This window comes from Hyperoodon ampullatus (genome assembly GCF_949752795.1).
Source record: "Hyperoodon ampullatus genome assembly, chromosome: 2".
NCBI lineage: Eukaryota > Metazoa > Chordata > Mammalia > Artiodactyla > Ziphiidae > Hyperoodon > Hyperoodon ampullatus.
Genome location: NC_136915.1, coordinates 8,992,678 through 9,010,182, shown reverse-complemented (window position 1 = coordinate 9,010,182; position 17,505 = coordinate 8,992,678). Strand labels below are relative to the sequence as shown.

The 17,505-nt window shown below is 56.1% G+C and overlaps 2 protein-coding genes across 2 annotated transcripts; one reads left to right on the top strand and one right to left on the bottom strand.

Moving 5' to 3' along the window:
• Window positions 1-6,667: 6,667 nt before the first annotated feature.
• On the bottom strand, window positions 6,668-9,949 carry FBXO44 (F-box protein 44; the record flags this gene model as incomplete). The annotated part of the gene is made up of 5 exons (XM_079728413.1): window positions 6,668-6,811; window positions 7,876-8,011; window positions 8,121-8,216; window positions 8,359-8,485; window positions 9,685-9,949. The coding sequence occupies 5 exons, from the start codon at window positions 9,947-9,949 to the stop codon at window positions 6,668-6,670; spliced, it is 768 nt and encodes a 255-aa protein (XP_079584539.1).
• Window positions 9,950-11,556: 1,607 nt separating this feature from the next.
• FBXO2 (F-box protein 2) lies at window positions 11,557-16,963 on the top strand (the record flags this gene model as incomplete). The annotated part of the gene is made up of 6 exons (XM_079697099.1): window positions 11,557-11,578; window positions 14,580-14,951; window positions 15,410-15,539; window positions 15,611-15,706; window positions 16,162-16,300; window positions 16,532-16,963. 6 exons carry the CDS (start codon window positions 11,557-11,559, stop codon window positions 16,664-16,666), a joined length of 894 nt encoding a protein of 297 aa, XP_079553225.1. The 3' UTR covers window positions 16,667-16,963.
• Between the last annotated feature and the right edge of the window lie 542 nt (window positions 16,964-17,505).

The following is a 17,505-nucleotide window of genomic DNA, read 5'->3' as shown; positions in this document are numbered from 1 at the left end:
TGAATCTTAATGGGAGGTACACTGTGAATTTTGCCAATATCAGTTGGAGATTTTTGCCTATAAGGAGGGTGGTAGCTGATTCAATAGGGACAAATGATCAGTGTTTCAAGAATCAGCCCCAGCAGTGCCGGAAAAAGAACAAATAAAAGATGTCGGGGCTTCCCTGGTGGCGCAGTGGTTGAGAGTCCGCCTGCTGATGCAGGGGATACGGGTTCGTGCCCCGGTCTGGGAAGATCCCATATGCCGCGGAGTGGCTGGACCCGTGAGCCATGGCCGCTGAGCCTGCGCGTCTGGAGCCTATGCTCCGCAACGGGAGAGGCCACAGCAGTGAGAGGCCTGCGTACCACAAAAAAAAAAAAAAAAAAAAGAAAAGAAAGAAAGATGTCGAAGGGTCTTTTAATTTACCTGTTTGGCTATTTTGATGGCTACTGTCAAATTCTAGAATTATTTCCCCCTTTTGGGAGAAAGAAATTCGGCATAATACTCTTCCAAGAAGTCTTGGCCTAATAAGTGAATGGACGGAGAGGAGCTAAGGAGAGAAAGTGTGTATCTCTCAAAGGGCCTAAACAGAAGGGAAAAAGGTTCAGGGACAGGAGCCTGTTGAGGGTGATTAGAGATCCCACTATCGGAGCTGTTTTAGCGCTCTGCAGTGGGGCTGAGCACCGAGAGTGTGGCTCCGCTGTCAGTAAGGACAGAGATGCCTTCCCAACCTGGAGAGTTGTTGCTTTGAGCCGATTAACAGGGAGGATTGGGAGGAGCCCCTGTAGTTCCTCGGGCCCCCTCATCGGGCATCAGGAGGACCCTGGAAAGGCTGAGAGGGCTGAAAACTCCTGGAACGCTTAAATGTGTAACAGTCTTTTTTCTGATGCCCTGGCTTTTTGCAATAGCAGAAATTAGAAGGTTTTTGGTTTTGTTTAGGGACCTTCATTTGCTGGAGCTGAAGATTAAGAATTTTAGTGGTCTTTCTTTTTGGTGACTCATCTAGGGTGCAAGTGAGCTGATGTGCCAAATTAACTAAATCTGAAGTGCATATAGTTTTCCATTCCATCCTGGTCCTTTTCACAAAACAAGAAAGATCCCAGTTCTACCTGTTAACAAACATGGAGGTGACAGTTGTCCTAGTGGACTCAACATCTGAAGGAAGACCAGAGTTTTCGTTAAAAATAACCTGAAGTCGATTAGAATAGCCATGAACAGGTTCATCAGACTTTTGTATGCAAGGCTGACCTTTGTTCTGATCAACGGGCTTAGGAAAGGCTACTATAATTGCTCAGTGGAGGCTTTCAATGAGTGTTCTAGCCTCTTGCCAAAAGTTAGGGGATTGCTCTTCTAAATCCCCTCCAGAATGTTCCCATGGGCTAGTTTCATCCAGTGTTTGCTTGACTCTCACCAACGAGCATGTGGACTAACTGATATAAATCTGAGAAACCAGACTGGTAGGTTTGAACAAGTATTAAAAATCTTCAGCAAACCTATGGGGGTCCTCAGTTACTTTAGGAAACTCTTGAACTATGGCTCACAATTTGGCTTAGTCCAGGGAACATAAGTAATTTGGGGTTTATTTCAATCCTCAGAAGATTAACTTTAAGGAGGAGGTTCTGATAGGCTCAGAGGAGGGAGCAGGGAGAGTCAGCGGAGCTGTAGGGAAAAAGGGAAGTTCAGGGAGAGAACCAGACTGGGGAGGTGCAGAAGGAAAGGAAGATGGCGCCTGGGATGGGCTTGAGCACAAGACGACTGCCAGCATCCAGAGACAAAGAAGACGGGGTAGGGGAAAAAGAGACCTCAGAAGCCATTTTGTCTTATTTTAATATTTTATTTGCCTCAGTTAGTTTAAAAATTGTAGATTGCAAAGAGGCCATTTTAGACTCCTGATACGTTTCGGAAGCCTTAAAATACCAATCAAAGTTGGTGTCCAATTCAGTTTTGACAACTGCAGATCTGTGGCTGCCTAACACAATTTTAAGAAGGGAAGTTTGGGGAGTTCAGAAGTTCCCCATGTTGGTCATTGATGTTCTAAATCACGTCTGTTTCAATTGGTCCATTTAGTTAAAAATGTATATAAGGAGAGACAGCAGTTTTTAAACATAAAATTGCCCAGGGTCGCTGAAAAGGGGGGGGCGGCACCCTCAAAACAGTTAGATAACTGGGATCCCATGTTTCAGGGGTTTTTCTCTAGAGCAAAAGAATCATTCTTAAACAGCCCACAGGCCAAATACCAGCACAGTTTCAATAGGAACAGCCTGGTTCCAAAAGTAGTCGGACTGAAAGCTAGCACAGTTCCAGTCGGAACAGCCTGATTTCAAGAGTGAGGCCAAAGTGCCAACCAAGTACTCACAGACAAACAAGGCCTTAACAAAAAAGGACGAAGCCTTCAAACAGATCCCAAATAAAATCTGGAGAGCTTCAAAACGCAAAAAGAGCGGAGCTCAGATCCAGGAGAAAAACTTACCCTCAAACTGCAAAGTTGGTGAGAAAGCAGTGAGTTCTGCGGGATCTGTGGGTACCAGCACCTGTTTGCTCACCAGCCTCGGAGTTGTTGGGGGTCTTCTATGGATCTCAGTGAAACCTCCGTGTAATGTTAACCTAAAACAATAAAATAGCCGCTTATTTTACTAGCAAAACAGGTTTATTTGGGAGCAGCAAATAACTGCAAGGCAGGATATGCAACTATGGTGAACCACTTACAAGTCCTGTTAAGCAAAGGAGAAGACTCTTTTACAGAGGAGAAGGGAAAGTTGGGTGTGGCTGTTATAAACAAAAAGCCCATTGGAAGACACGGGGAGTTGGAAGTATAATGGCTTTTCATTGGTTGAGTTGTGACAGTCTCTCATTGGCTGAGCTGTTGCCAGGCGAGGAGAAAATCATTTTTTCCTCCTGCTGGCAGTAGTAGTCTCACTTCCTGCCAGGTATGCTAAGTATGCCTCTTGATGTTGGGATTGTACTGACTGTCAAGTGTTCCTCTTCCTCATTTCCTGACTCCATTTTAGTGAGGTTTCCCTTTTTTAATTTTCACACAGCTCACAGTCTTCTCAAAGCTTTCATCCCATTAAAAAAATGAGGGTGGGCACACACTCTGGCACCTGCCCAGGGAGAAGTATTTTTTCCATTATCAGAGAAAAAAACAAACAAACAAACAAAAAACAGATAAATAAGGTACTTGTAGCTTGTGCAAAATGCTATGATGGAAAAATACTCCACGCGGCCAGGTCTTCCCATTTTTCAGGAGGAATTTTAAACATTTTTTAAAAACATGAAATCTGTCAAATTTTAAATGTTGGCAACTTCTAAAAGCATTGTCTAGGCCTAATAAAAGTCCCTGGGCTCCAAGTTAGAGGCGTCTTAGGTACAAACACCTCCTCGACCTATCGTCCAAAGTCTGGTCTTTCGCTCTGGTCGCATGTTATCACTAGACTCCATCCCCACAGCCTGAATGCAGAAGGGTGGAGGGGGTGAAGGTCATCCTGGGGCATTCTGGGGTGGAAATGTCCACATCAGCCCTAAGAAGCCACCTCGCATCGATTGGGCTTCCCACGTACTAGGCCCAGAGCCACGGCCTGGCCTTTTCTCCATAGACCCTCCCTACGACCACTCGAGACACTGTTACTAAGCCCATTTCCAAAAACGGAAACTGCGGCTTGGGGAAGTTAGGCCCCCGTCCCAGGACTTGCGGGCGTGACGGTGCCGAGTTCCTAGACTGTCCCCTGGCCGGGGCACTGCACGCGAGGTTAAGCCGGAGTGGCCTCGGACGCCGAGGATTCTCCGGGACGGCCAAGCCGGGAAGCGAAGGGTTCCGCGCCGAGCTATCAGACCCTAGAGACTGGCCCCGCCCCGCGCCCCGCCCCGCCCGGAAGCGGCTCCCCCCAGCATCCCTCCCGCGGCTGCCGGCCTCCCGGCCAGCCGGAGGCAGCGTCTTCGGCTCGGTTAACATGCCGACGACCCCGCAGCGCCGAACATCCAAGCCCCCTCCCGCACCTGTCGCCCCCCTACCCGTCCCCTGCCTGGGCCGAGATCTGGGCGCGGGGCGGAGCGCTCGGCGCGACCTGAGCTCGGGGTCTGCCTGGAGCCTACGGCCTCGGCGGCGCCGTCAGCTCTCGCCCCGCCCGGCGCCTGCGTCACGCGCCGCGCTCAGGCCGCCTCCCTCGCGGCCCCAGCCTGCTGCTCCAGCGACTTCGCCCCGCCCCATTCCGGGACCACTTAACCAGGCGCGAGCAAAGAAATCTGGTGTCCTCAGGGTTGGGGCGGCGTCAGGGGAGCTCCAGACCTCGTTTCCTGAAGTTCAGTCTTTCCTTCCAGGCGGTGGGCGGCTCAGCAGTGGGGACCCAATTTCTCTCTGCTTCCACTTCCCTCCGGTAGGCCGGAGCCTCCTCTGACCTAGCCCTTCCCCTCTGGGGCCCACTCCTTAGACCTCTATTCCGGTTCCCTGGCCCCCGCCTGGAGGGTGACTGCTCAAACTCTGGCCTTGAGCCTGGTTCGTACTGTCCCTAGGACTTACTTAGAGGTAAAAACCGCTCTGCGTTTTTGCTGGGATTAAGTTAATTCCTTTCTTCATTCCACAAATAATTATCAAGCACCTACTTCAGGCAATCACAAAGGATCATGTAGGGTGTGCACTGCCCAAGGGTGCCTGATCCAGGCCAGGTTGTTAACTCAGGGCTGCATATTCTCCGAGGAAGAGTGTGTTTTGCTAACTTGCCATACAGTTAGTGGGTGGTGGTCCTGAGACAGGCTGGGACCTTGGACCCTTTGCTGCAGGGCTCGCACCTGGACAAACAATCTCCTTGAGCTGACAAGCTACAAAGAAACTATAAGGGACTAAAAATAACTGTGTGCATGTGCAGGTGGGGCAAATTATGGACAAGATACAAAAAGACCAAAAACCCAACTGCCACTTCTGAGGAGCCCAAAATCAGAGCATTGGGAGCAAAAGCAGGGTACTGCACATGCCCGCTGCACACACCACCCCCAAAGGGGTGGGCAGACCACCTAAGCCACCCCTCCTGCCTGGCCCCTGGACACACCCCACCCCTCACCCCATACAAGGAACCAGCTCCCCCGCTCCCCCGGAGTGAGCGAGGGATCCAGCAAGGGAAACTGTTGCTTGATTTCACTCCCTCTTGCTGCAGCAGGGGTCCCAGGAAAGCCTTATCTGAAACTCTTGGCTGGCCTCTTATCAATTTCTATCGATTAAGGAGACCAAGAACCCTGGTCCGTAACAGTCCTTGCCCTGGTTGAGGCCCTAATCTAGCGCACTGTTGAGTCAGATAATGCAATTTAACGGTAGTTATTGAGCACCTACTGTGTGCCAGGCACCATTATAAATTCTTTGGCTTTGTCTGTTATCAGTAAAGCTCTGGGCAGTGAAAGAAACAACAGTAAGTAGTGCCTGGGATGGCAAGAGTTGCCCAAGATATCTGCAACCTCCACCGCCGGCCTGCGGCCAGGCCTCCAGAGGAAGCTGGCAGTACTGGAGGGCTGCTGGGTGCGAGAGGTCTGCAGCTCGTCCAGGGGTCTGTCCCAGGACCCTCATTCTTCGAAGTCTGGCTCCTGAAATGTCAACCCCTCTCTGTACCTTGGACAGAGCCATATAAGTTTCAGCTTCTACAGGCAAGGGGCAAGACCTCCAATGAAGTTTGCCTTTTCCCCCAGAAAGCACAGGGCACAGGTTGGGCTGGGAACACCTTTTATTTGGCCACGTGCAGCAGGGATAGGAGAACTGCTCTCTTTCCAGCAGGAAGGAGAGGCAGGAACGTGTTCCGACAGGGTGGGGAGGTCCTGGGAATGGCAGTTCCAAGGGTAGGGTGGGCACTTGGAATGCTCTCCAAGCCACAGAGTGCCTGGCCTAGGCATGGAGGTGGACAGATGGTCCTTGAAACCCCCCCCCATCCCACTCATCCAGGGCTCACACATCCCAGCTCTCAGGGCCCGATCCTGCCCCCCACCTGCCCTGGGTTGCTGTGTGCAGGATTCCAGGGGGGTCTTCTGGAGAGCCCTGCCCTCACTTAATACACAGGTGGCTTCTGGGGCTTCACTGACAGTGAAGAGAGTCCAGACTTGGCCGGGACCCCACCCCACCCTGGGCCTGCCTATCTCAGACCAGGCCTGAGCCTCTGGACCAAAGCCACCTCGCTAAGCAGGCAGACAGAGTGAGAAAGCCTGGGAGTGGCAGAGAATGGGGCAGAGGACGGGCCAGCAGAGCCGTCCTTCCACTCCCAGACCTGTCTGAGCTACATCATCGCCCAGCAACTGTATGATGCAGGGCAGCCACAGGCTTGCCAGATGTCCTGACTGTCCCAGGTCTGAGGGCCCTCAAAGAAGACAGTGAGAAATGACCCAGCAAGGGAAGGCAGACACATAGATCTAGGTTACCAGCAGAGCTTGGAGACCCTCCCTCAGAGGCATCTGGGGGAGGAGCCTGGGGGAACACCATGCACCCCCCAACCTCAGGGGCCCCCTCATTCAGGTTGAGACCCCCGGGTGGAGAGCTAGCTACCCATAACATATGAAGGCTGTACAAGTGAAGAGGCTCCATGAAGAGGCAACTGGGGGGGAAGGCAAGGATGAACTAGGAAGTCTGGGAGAGCCTGGCCTCTACCTCCCGTTCCCAAGCCCAGTCCATCTCTGACAGCAGTTTATCAGTTGGGGTTAGGTGGCTGGGGGCTCGGGGGCGTCATGGCAGTGGGGGCCCGATGGTGATGCTGCTGTTGGTGACCCTCGGGCCGTACCAGCCGGCCCAGTAGTGAGTGTCCACGCCGCCGTGCTGAAACCAGATGTAGCGGACGCCGGGTGGATAGTTGGAGAACGTGTGGGAGACCTGGGGGGCGGGGGCAGGTGGAAGGAAGGAGAGCGGTTAGGGGAGTTGACCCTGAGCGGGGTACTGCCTGAGGGGGTGAGGGGCCGGGATGGGCTGAGGTCTCAGTGCTCGACCCAGAGTCAGCAGAATGGAATTCTAGTCCTCTGATTTGGGGCAGACCACCTCCCCTGTCTGTGCCTCCTCAGTTTCCTCATCTGTAAAATGGAGCAAAATCCTGCTGGGTCCACTCCACGGGATTATCTAAGTGCAGCTCAGATGAACTGAAGGAAATTTTGCAAGCTGCCAAAGGATGTCCAATACAGTCATCACTGAGCACATGTGGCTATTTAAGTTAAAATTAATTAAAGTTGGATAAAATTAAAAATTCAGTTCCTAGTCGTACTATGAACTGGCTCTTATTAAGTTTTCAATTGTCACATGTGGCTCTTAGCTACCAAACTGGACAGGGCAGACAGACCATTTCTTTCTCTCTCTCTCTCTCTCTTTTTTTTTTGGCTGTGCTACACTGCTTGCGGGATCTTAGTTCTCTGACCAGGGACTGAACCTGGGACCATGGCAGTGAAAGCACCAAGTCCAGACCAGGGAAGTCCCAGACAGACCATTTCTATCACTGCAGAAAGTTCTACTGGAGAGCACTGGTCTGGATCAGGAGTTGGCAAACTATGGTCTAGGGGCCCACTGCCAGTTTTTGTAAATAAAGTTTTATTAGAACACAGTCATGCCCATTTGCTAAAGCTGCTTTCACATCACAATGACAGAGTTGATGAGCTGAGTAGTTGTGATACAGTAAAACCTGCAAAGCTTAATCTATTTGTATCTGGCCTTTTAAGAAAAAGTTCACTGAACCCTAACCTAGATAATAGTAATAACTGATATTAGTAATTAATAATAGTCAATCTTTTCGAACATGGCTTTACCAGCATCATCTCACTGATAATCTTTGAGAGCTCAGAGCAGCCAAAGCCCAGGTAAGAAGCAGCAGAACTGGATCGCAACTTGGGCCTGTCTGACTGCAGTCTCAGCCTCGGACAATGTGCCCCCTGTCCCCCTCCCAGCTCACACACCTCCCTCCACTTGGCATCGCTCTTCTGCTGGATGGTTGCTGGGTCTGGCTGGAAGGTCCCCAGAGGCGCATGTGCTGACGACAGGAGCTGAACACACAGCTGGTACTTGGACCCGCAGTCTGGTCTGGCTGCGAACCTGCAGGCAGAGGAAGGGCCCTTCAGGGCCTTGGAGATCGGGGGGCAGGGTGGAGGCGGGGCACCTGAGTGGCAGGGCCCCCCCCCAAACCCTCGCCCCAAGCACTCACCAGTCCTTCACCTCGATGTCTGGCCGTGTGGTGTCCATCAGCTCCTCCCAATACCCTTCAGCCTTGAGGTCCACCACCTGGGACTTGAGGCAGGTGCTGGGGGTGGGTGGAGGGGTGGGAGGGGCTGGAGCTCGCCACTAGGGCACTGGGGGGCTAGGACTGCCCCTCCCAGAGCAGGAGAGACCCCAAGGTGCAGTGACTTGGGCTTCCCCCCACCCCGAGACCCCTTGGATCTTACTAATAAGAAGTCACGAAGTATTTCTTGACCTGGTCACTGGGGAATTCCTTCCTCTGGTCTCCAGAGAGCTCCTCCACCTTCCACTCATCGCCTCCATTCACGTCCAGGCTCCAGAACTCAAACCCCTCTGGTGGGAAAGCAGAGTTCGTATCAAAGGGAAGCCCCTCAGTGGCCACCTCCCAAGTGCCCCTTGCTCCTGGCACCTCTCCCTGGATTTCAGCAGCTGCCCTCAAGCCCCGTGCTGGGGAACCCTGCACATCAACAGTGCCTGCCTTGTATTAGGTGCTGCCTGTGTGCCAGGCACCATGGTAACTGATTTCTACTGGGAATCCTGATGATGGGAACAACCAGACTACTTCTGTGATGGAATGCTCTGGTGCCGGTCAGACAGATCTGGGTCTAGTCCCAGCTCTACCAATACTGGGCTCTGTGACCTTAGGCAAGCTGCTTTCTCTCTCTGAGCCTTCGTTTTGTCCTCTGTAAACTGGGGTCAAGAACAGGGGCTGGCAAACTTTTTCCATAAAGGGTCAGAATACTTTAGGTTTTGTGGGCTACATATTGATTCTATCACATAGTGTCTTGGTTTTTTTGTTCGTTTTTTAAATAACCCTTTAAAACCATAAAAACTATTCTTAGCTCCTAGGCCAGATTTGGCTTATGGGCCATAGTTTGTCAACATGCTGGTCAAGAACATGGCTGTTGGGGAGTCAAGTGAGGCAGGCATCTGAAAGCTCTGGACAGCTTGGGGTTGTTTTACTATCATTTTGCTCGAGAATTTGGCCACATAATAGAGATTGAGGTTCTCATCCCATCAAAGTGTCTACTTAATCATTTACAACACAGCAAGGGAAAAGAGAGGGCTCTGGATGACCGCAGAAGTCTTGTTTTACCTTTTGTTGGAATGTGCTGGGGAGAAGACTGGATCTCTCATTCTCTCATAAGCAAAGCCCCCTTTGTCTTCTGGGCAGTCCTGGTAGACCTAGTGCTGGAGTCTGGGAGCCAGGCCAAGAAAATATGGCTCTGACTTCCTGGTCTTGTGTCTTGGGCACAATTCATTCCAACTGGCCAACATTCCCTCTCCTAGGAAAGGTCACTGGGGAAATAACCTTCAGAGTGGAATAAGAGTGGAATAATGCCACTCTTGGCCTCAGTTTGCCCATCTGAAAAACAGGTGCCTAACAGTACCTACCTCTTAGGATTATTGTGAGAAAGGAATTAAACCCCCCAAAGTGCCTGGCTGGCTCATAGTAAGTGCCTAATGAATGTTAGCTGGTATTACGACAGTGTGTGTGTTTGGGGGCACGTCATACCCAGTCTGCACCCCACCTTCGGCGCACGGGTTATGCAGGAGGTTCTTGTGGAGGCTGCGGAGGAAGTAGAAGACCTTCCAGTCGGCCACGGGCTGGTCCCAGTCTTCGGTAATGAAGCCCTCACGCAGGCATTTGCGCTTCCAGAGGGTCACGAGGTCGATGAGGTCTCGCCAGAGGCTGCAGACCAGGCGGCAACGCAGCAGCAGCTGGCGAGCGGGCACGTGCGTGAACAACTCCAACAGGATGTTCTCAGGCAGCTCATTGATGTTCCCCACCGCCATGGCTCTCCTGTGGTTGTTGAAAAGCTACACTACAGACCTGATCCTCTCCCCGGGACCCCGTACTCGCAGCACCCCGTGCTGGTGGAGGTTCCCTCGCAGCACTGTCACTGACTGTCTCAGGAAAGTCACTGGGCCTCTCTGAGCCTCAGTTTCCTCCTCTGTAAAATGGGGCCAGGAACAGTACTTACCTCCTAGAGGGGGTACAAGGAGCTTGGGACACAGCAGAGGCTCAGTAAAAGGTGAGCTCTGATTTTTTTTTACTGGCACCTCACAATAGCCTCTAAGGAGGCAGAAGAGGTAGCAGGATCTGCCCAAGGTCACACAGACAGGAGCAGCGGGGAAAGGAGCCTGAGCCTTCTCTGAATCTAGAGCCAGCTTTTTTCAATAGGTCGGACGGTCTTTAGCATGGAAGTAACAATTCGCAGCCCTGCAGCCTGTCTGGTACCTTCCGCATTCTCTCTCCCAACCTCAAAACGGAGGAGCGGAGATATTGGGGGGTGGGGGAGGGATAATTATCATTGTCTCCGACCGAGGTCCAAAGGGCTCTAGCCACTTTGTCGAGACCACGGAGGAAATGCTCTGCCTGGCTGGGACTGGAGAAGGGGTGGGCGATGGGGAGCGGGCCTTCCTATACTCCCACCCCCATCCCCGTGGCTGGGCTCCAGCCCCGGGTGTCCCCGCGCGCCTTCGACTTCCCATCCCTCCTCGTGGCTTTCAAATGTTTCCTAAAGTCTAGGCTTGGACCCCTGCGCATCGATGGCGACCCTAGCTCGGGTTTCTGCTCGCGCCGCCTCTCGAGGCCGCGCCGCGCAACCCCGCCGCCTGGGCCTTGTCCGCGCCGGGCCTCCCTCGGCGCACTGCTGCTGGGCCCGGAACCGCCGAGCCCGCCCGCCCGGCCCCCGCACCCCGCGTCCCCGCCCCGGCGCTCCCCGAGCCCACTCCCGCCGGTCACCTGCCCTCTGCCACCGCTGTGCGATCCCGCTCCGCAGCAGGGGCTGAGCCAGGCTCCGCCTGCGGTCGCCGGTGGATGCGGCCCCGCCCCAGCCCGCCGAGCCCCGCCCCGGCCCCGCCTCCACGGCCCGCTCCGGTCCCCGGCCCGCGGGGAGCACCCGGCTTGGGGTGCGCCCCCCACGGATGTAGGAAAATTACCTGGGGCGGGACGGTGTCGTGCCGGGAGGAGCCTCTGCCCACACCCTCCGCATGACCCAGACTCTCCCAGCCTCCTCGCCGCCTCCTCCCAGCAGCCACCCCAGGAGGGTGCTGGGAGACGCCCTGAATCGGACTCCCACCCGCCCCCATTAAAAAAAAAAAAAAAAAGAAACGACTCCCGACCTTTCTTGGCCTCCTGGGTCCGCCAAGGAACCGGGAGCCTCAGGCCTCGGGCCGATCGTTCCGGACTGTGGGGCGTCCCGGCGCGGGGCCAAAGGCGGGGCGGGGGCGGAGGCGGGGGCCTTTAAGAGGCGCGGCCGGCCGGGACCCGACCCAGACGTGAGCAGCGCCTGGACTCGCCGCCGCCGCCGCCGCCGCCGCCGCCGCCGCCGCCGCGGGACTCGGACAGCCCGCCCGCAGCGCTCCGGGTCCTCCTCTCGCGACCGCGCTCTGCAGCGATGGACGGAGACGGTGACCCAGGTAGCCGCCGCCGCCGGATCCACTCGCTCAGCCCTAGAGGGGTGACCGGGGCAGGCGGGCGAGTGCTACGGAGAGGGGGCATCAGAGAGCGAGGGGGCCCCGATACACAGAGCGACACACTTTCACCCAAGCAAAGCCCTTGAGACAGTCTCAAAGGAGCACAGGCCTCTGTCTGGTGTCTTGATCTGCCGGAGGCCTTGAGAGATGACAGGCAGAGAGGGAGGACTCCTGGGTCCCATTTACCCGGGAAATAGCGTATGAGTAATCCCACGTTCCCGCCTCCTGAGGGTCTACTGGACCCGGGTCTGGGACCTATCTGGGATGGAAGAGGCCACAAGCCTTTTTATTCCATCAGCTTCTTCCATTTGCCAACTCTGGGCCGTGAGATGCCTGAATCCCCATGAATTTCTTGGGGTTACTGGCCTCTCCCCACCCCATCCCAGCCTTCCTCCTGGGATCCCTTGTCTGGAGGGGCTGTCCCTTCATTTGGGTGGCTGGATGCCCAGTGGGAACCAGGCTGGTGGTGAGGGAGAGTTGGGACATCAGCTCTAGCCGATGCTCAGGGCCCTTTGAGACTGCCCAGTCATCTCCTCTGGCACCAAAGATCCTCTGCTCCCCATCTCTAGAACTCCCCACTGGGCCTGTAGGGGTTGCCTGCTGAGTCAGGGTGGGAACAAGACCTGCCCCCACCCCTTCCTCACCAGGCCCATCTGAGAGTGGCTGTTGCTTGGGGAGACAATGGGAAACAGACTGATGCTCACTCAGGCAGCCAAGATCCCCACCCCTCCCTCCAGCCCTGAAAATCCCAGCTCCTTCCGCTCTTGCTCCCAATCCATGGCCTCCTTGCCCCACCCTTGATAGGGCCCCAGAATGGGTTCCTGCTTCTTCCCAGGGCCCAGCTATTCCCTGGACTCAGGGGCCCAATCCAGGTGAGTGAATAAGCCTCGGAGGCAGCTTCCAGGGGCCAGATAACTTTCCGAAGGCAACAATGTGGGGAGTTGTGTGTGCTCAAGAGGGGGTGGGGGGGCCTGTAATCAGATCTGGGGCCTTGAGTGCCAGGCCTGGGGCCAGGAGAGGGGACTGGGCGAGGTGCACCTTTCGGGGGAGCATCAGGTGTCCACCAGGGCCAGGGCAGGGCAGGGCAGGGGGAGGGGTGGAGAGGTGAGGGCACTGGGCCCAGCTCCCCAGAGAGCTGTGGGCAGCAAGACGGGCAGGTGACATGGCTTCAGGGCAGGCATTTTCCTCTCCGCCATCCCCCAGTTCTGCGGTGTGACTTGGGAGAAGTCAGTAAGACTCTCTGGGCCTCAGTTTCCTCCTTGCCAAAAGGGAAGTGTGAAGCCCCACATCATAAAGATGTGGCAAAAAAAAAAAAAAGCTAACAATGAAGGGAACCGTGCTGAATAATAAGATTCACTAAATAAGATTTCCTGAGGACTCACTGTGTGCTCTGGGCTCCGAAGACGTAAACCCTGATTCGGCTCTCAGGGGGCTGAGAGTGTGGGCGGTGGGGAAATGCTGCATATGAGGAGGTGAAGGGCTGGCCGCCCAGGTCCTGGCAACACCCAGCCTTGGGTCTAGGCCCTGCCTGTTCCTCCCCCGGTGCCTGGCCTGTTTCCATCACCACCTTGGCTTTCCAGGGCCCAGCACTTAGGACTCCCCCACCCACCCTGTCCTAGGTCTGAGAGCAGTGGCCTCCTCCATCACCCAGAGTGGCTCCATCACCTCCCCACTGTCTCTTCCTCCTCCGGAGACACTGGGCACTTGGTATCCACTTATTCAAGGCTTCGATGGCCCAGCTGAGGCCAGCCAGGATCCAGGAGACAGTCCAGCCCGCAGCTCCTGATATCAGTCCCTCTCCTCATAATTTGGAATGCCCTTGCTCCCTCCTCAGAAGAGGCGAACATCAGGACTGTCTGATTGGCCTGGCATTACCCCCATTTTATAGACGAGGAAGCTAAGGGCCAGGAATAGGAAAAGGAGTGAAGAAACCTTCCTTCCCAAGCGCTTACTACATCTCCCTATTTGATACACATGTTCTCTTTTAATGAGCTTCCCTACCCCATCCCCAAGCCCCTGTTCTCCCTTCCCTTCAGGCCTCAGATCCCCATATCCCCTGCCTGAATACCAGCAGTGCGACCTTTGGCAGGTCACTCCCCATCTCTGAACCTGAGCATTTTCATCTGTGAAATCAAAATCATAACCCTCAACTCAACGAATCATTTTCTCAAGGCTGTGGTGGTTAAAGGTGGCTCTGGAGCCAGACTGCCTGGGTTCAAATCCAGGCTCCGACCACTCATTTGCTGCGTGATCCTGGGTGGTTTTACGTCTCTGTCCCTCAGTTTCCTCATCAACGAAATAGGGATGGTAATAGGGACAACCTAGAAGAGATGCTGCGAGGATTTAAAGAGTAAAAATTAAAATGCTCAGAATGGGGCCTAACACTTGCTAAGTAAGTGCCCAATAAACATTAGCCGCTGACAGGGAGCCAGGCAGGGCGTCAGATGCCAGGCACTGGGGATGAAGCGGTGAGTTTCCCACACCCGGTTCCTGCCCTCATTCCCTCAGTCTAGTCCCCGGGAAAGGTGTTTATAAACCGTCACACCCTTGGACAAAAGCTAGGAAGGATGGAACTCCCGGCGGTGAGGTGAGAGGATGTTGTAGTAGGGGAAGTTGCGGAGGGCTCCCCTGAGGAGGTGACCGGAGCAGGGATCTTAGAGGGCCGTCGAGAGGGCTAAGGGGCTTCATTGTGTCAGGAATATCATCAGTTCCTGCTGTCGGCTCAGGTATGGGGTTTACTGGCACTGCAGGGGAAACTGAGGCCTCTGAGGCCACTCTTCAGACTTGGAGCTGATCTGTGGCCCCGGGCTCCTGGTCCCAGGCTCTGGTCACGGAAACTCCGGCCCCCGCTGAGGACTGTCCGAGCGCGGGTGGCGGCGGCCGGGGCGCGCGGCGGGGGCGGTCTGGGGGGAGTCTCAGCCGCGCCCCGCCCGCCCGCCCGCAGAGAGCGTGGGCCAGCCGGAGGAGGAGAGCCCGGAGGAGCAGCCGCAGGAGGCTGGCGCGGAGGAGGCGAGCGGCGGGGAGGAGCGGCCCGAGGACGAGGGGGAGGAGGAGGCAGCGTACTTGGACGAGCTGCCCGAGCCGCTGCTGCTGCGTGTGCTGGCCGAGCTGCCCGCCGCCCAGCTCGTGCAGGCCTGCCGCCTGGTGTGCCTGCGCTGGAAGGAGCTGGTCGACGGCTCTCCCCTGTGGCTGCTCAAGTGCCAGCAAGAGGGTCTGGTACCCGAGGGCGGCCCCGAGGATGAGCGCGACCACTGGCAGCAGTTCTACTTCCTGAGCAAGAGGCGGCGCAACCTGCTGCGCAACCCGTGCGGGGAAGGTGAGGGGTCGCGCCCTGTCACCCCGGCCTGGGGAGCTCAGCTTCCCCTTCTGTACCATGGGCAGTAACAAGGCCAGCCTGCTTTGAGGGGTGGATGAGATAAGGCGCTTGGCGCAGCGCCCAGCACAGAGTAGCCCCGGTACAGACTGTAGTATTATCCTCCTGTCCTGCTCCGGGGCGGGGGAAGTCGGGGAGGCGGGCGGGAGTTGTCTCTCTCCCAGATCCTTCCACCCCCCAGGGAGCTGGGGCAAGACCGGCCCCGCGGAGGACCCTGCTGGGAGGGAGAGAGAATCTGGGGACAAACAGGAAGTGCTCACCATTCACGCCCACTATCATCTGCCCACCGCGACACCATTCAAGGACCACGTTCATCCTCCCCCCACGATAGGGGCAAGAGCCACCCTGCCACACCCTCGCAGGGGCTGGGTGACCAGCGTGGGGCTGTGGTGTTCCTACAGAGGACTTGGAGGGCTGGTGCGACGTGGAGCACGGTGGGGACGGCTGGAGGGTGGAGGAGCTGCCCGGAGACTGCGGGGTGGAATTCATCCACGACGAGAGTGTCAAGAAGTACTTCGCCTCCTCCTTCGAGTAAGGAGAAGGGGGATGGATGAGAAGCGGGGGAGGGGACCTCCACTCAGTCCTAACCCCCAGTCTCCCAGGTGGTGTCGCAAAGCGCAGGTCATTGACCTGCAGGCTGAGGGCTACTGGGAGGAGCTGCTGGACACCACTCAGCCGGCCATCATGGTGAAGGACTGGTGAGCGGCCGTGGGGGAAGGGGAGCGGGGTTGAGGGGCGAACTGGAACCGGCTACTCTGCTTCAGAGGCCGCTGCCTCCCTACTCGAGAGCTTGCAGTCACGTGACCATGGGTTTTCAGGAGAAGGTGGAAATCCATCTCCCCTCCTGAGTTTTAAATGTTGGCAAGTTTTTTTGTTTTTGTTTTTTAATATCCACCTGCTGTCCCAACAAAAAGTGTCCCTGTGGGTTGGCTTTGGTCCCAACACTGGGTCTGGCCCACCTGGGGTTTAGTCCTTGGGTTTGGGCAAGTCACTTGGGCAAGTCACTTTCTCTCTCCGGCCTCGGTTTCCTTATCTGTAAAATGGGAACATTGGTACTACCGGTCAGCAGGGTTAACTCCTGTAGAGGGTTGGGCCCAGAGTACCCGCTCAGCAGGGCTGAAGCCTTCCCCGGGCGCTCCCTCCCTCGGGGCAGGTACTCGGGCCGAAGAGACGCCGGCTGCCTGTACGAGCTCACGGTGAAGCTGCTGTCGGAGCACGAGGACGTGCTGGCCGAGTTCAACAGCGGGCAGGTGGCAGTGCCACAAGACAGCGACGACGGTGGCTGGATTGAGGTGAGCTTGGAGGCCCGGGGAGCGGTGGGGCGGGGCTCGTGAAAAGCCCGCCCAAGGCCCGTGTGGGTGGGGCAGGGTTGGACTGGCCGAGAGGCTTGGAGGATGGACGCTGCGCTGAGAAATCCAGGGCGCTAGACGAGGGTCAGAGCGCCGGGGTGGGGTGGCTGGGGGAGGCCTCGGGGCTCCGAGCCTGACCCTCCCTCCCCCTTCCCCCTGACTCCCCACCCACAGATCTCCCACACCTTCACCGATTATGGGCCGGGCGTCCGCTTCGTCCGCTTCGAGCACGGCGGACAGGACTGCGTCTACTGGAAGGGCTGGTTTGGGGCCCGGGTGACCAACAGCAGCGTGTGGGTGGAGCCCTGAGTGACCCCTCCTCCCGCCTCCCCCGGCTGCCTTGGAGGGCCAGAGGCGCGGGGGTAGATAGGACTTAGTCGGTAGCATCCTGACCTTCCGCACCCGGCGCACTCCTCTCCCTTCCCACGCTCGAAGACCAGTCCCCTCAGAGGGAAAGATGGGTTTTGTTGGTATATATTTGCATCTAGAAAATAAGATGGGTGAGGGCGTGGGCCTGCCCTGGGCCCGCCGCTGCTGAATCCCCTGCACCTAACACTGTGCCTGCCACGAAAATGGGCGCTCAATAAATCTTATTTGTCGGAGGAAGGAATGAATGAACCCAGGGATGAATGAACTCCCCTCCCTTTGCTCGGTCTCTGTCTCTTGAGGGCCCCTGGCCCAGCCTGGAAAAATACTTGGTGGGGTTCCAGCTGCTCTGGTTTCCAGGGGCCCTTGGGCGGGTGCAGAGCCAGCCAGGCCTGGTCCCGCCGGACAAAGGCTGGGATTGTGAGGCCAGGGAGCGGGGAGCTGGGCCTGGCGCCCGACTGACACCCAAGCTGCCCAGAAGCCAGAACCGAGTGTGTGTGTGTGGCCCCCCTCCTGGCCTCTCTTGATCCCTCTCCCCGTTTTTTTTTTTCCTGAAGGCAGGATGGTGGGTGGTGGCAGCATCTCGTCTAGGGTACCAATTCTCCTGGGCCCAGGGATGGATGCCAGTGGCTTGAGGTGGGGGATGGGGTGGGGTGACAGGCTAGGGGGCACAGGAAGGATCAGCTTGGTGTCCCTCTTCAGTTCACGCCCACTTCATGCTGTCCTCCTTGGCTTGTATTGGATCGGACAAGAGTCATTAGCATCTGGTCTCCTTGGTCATT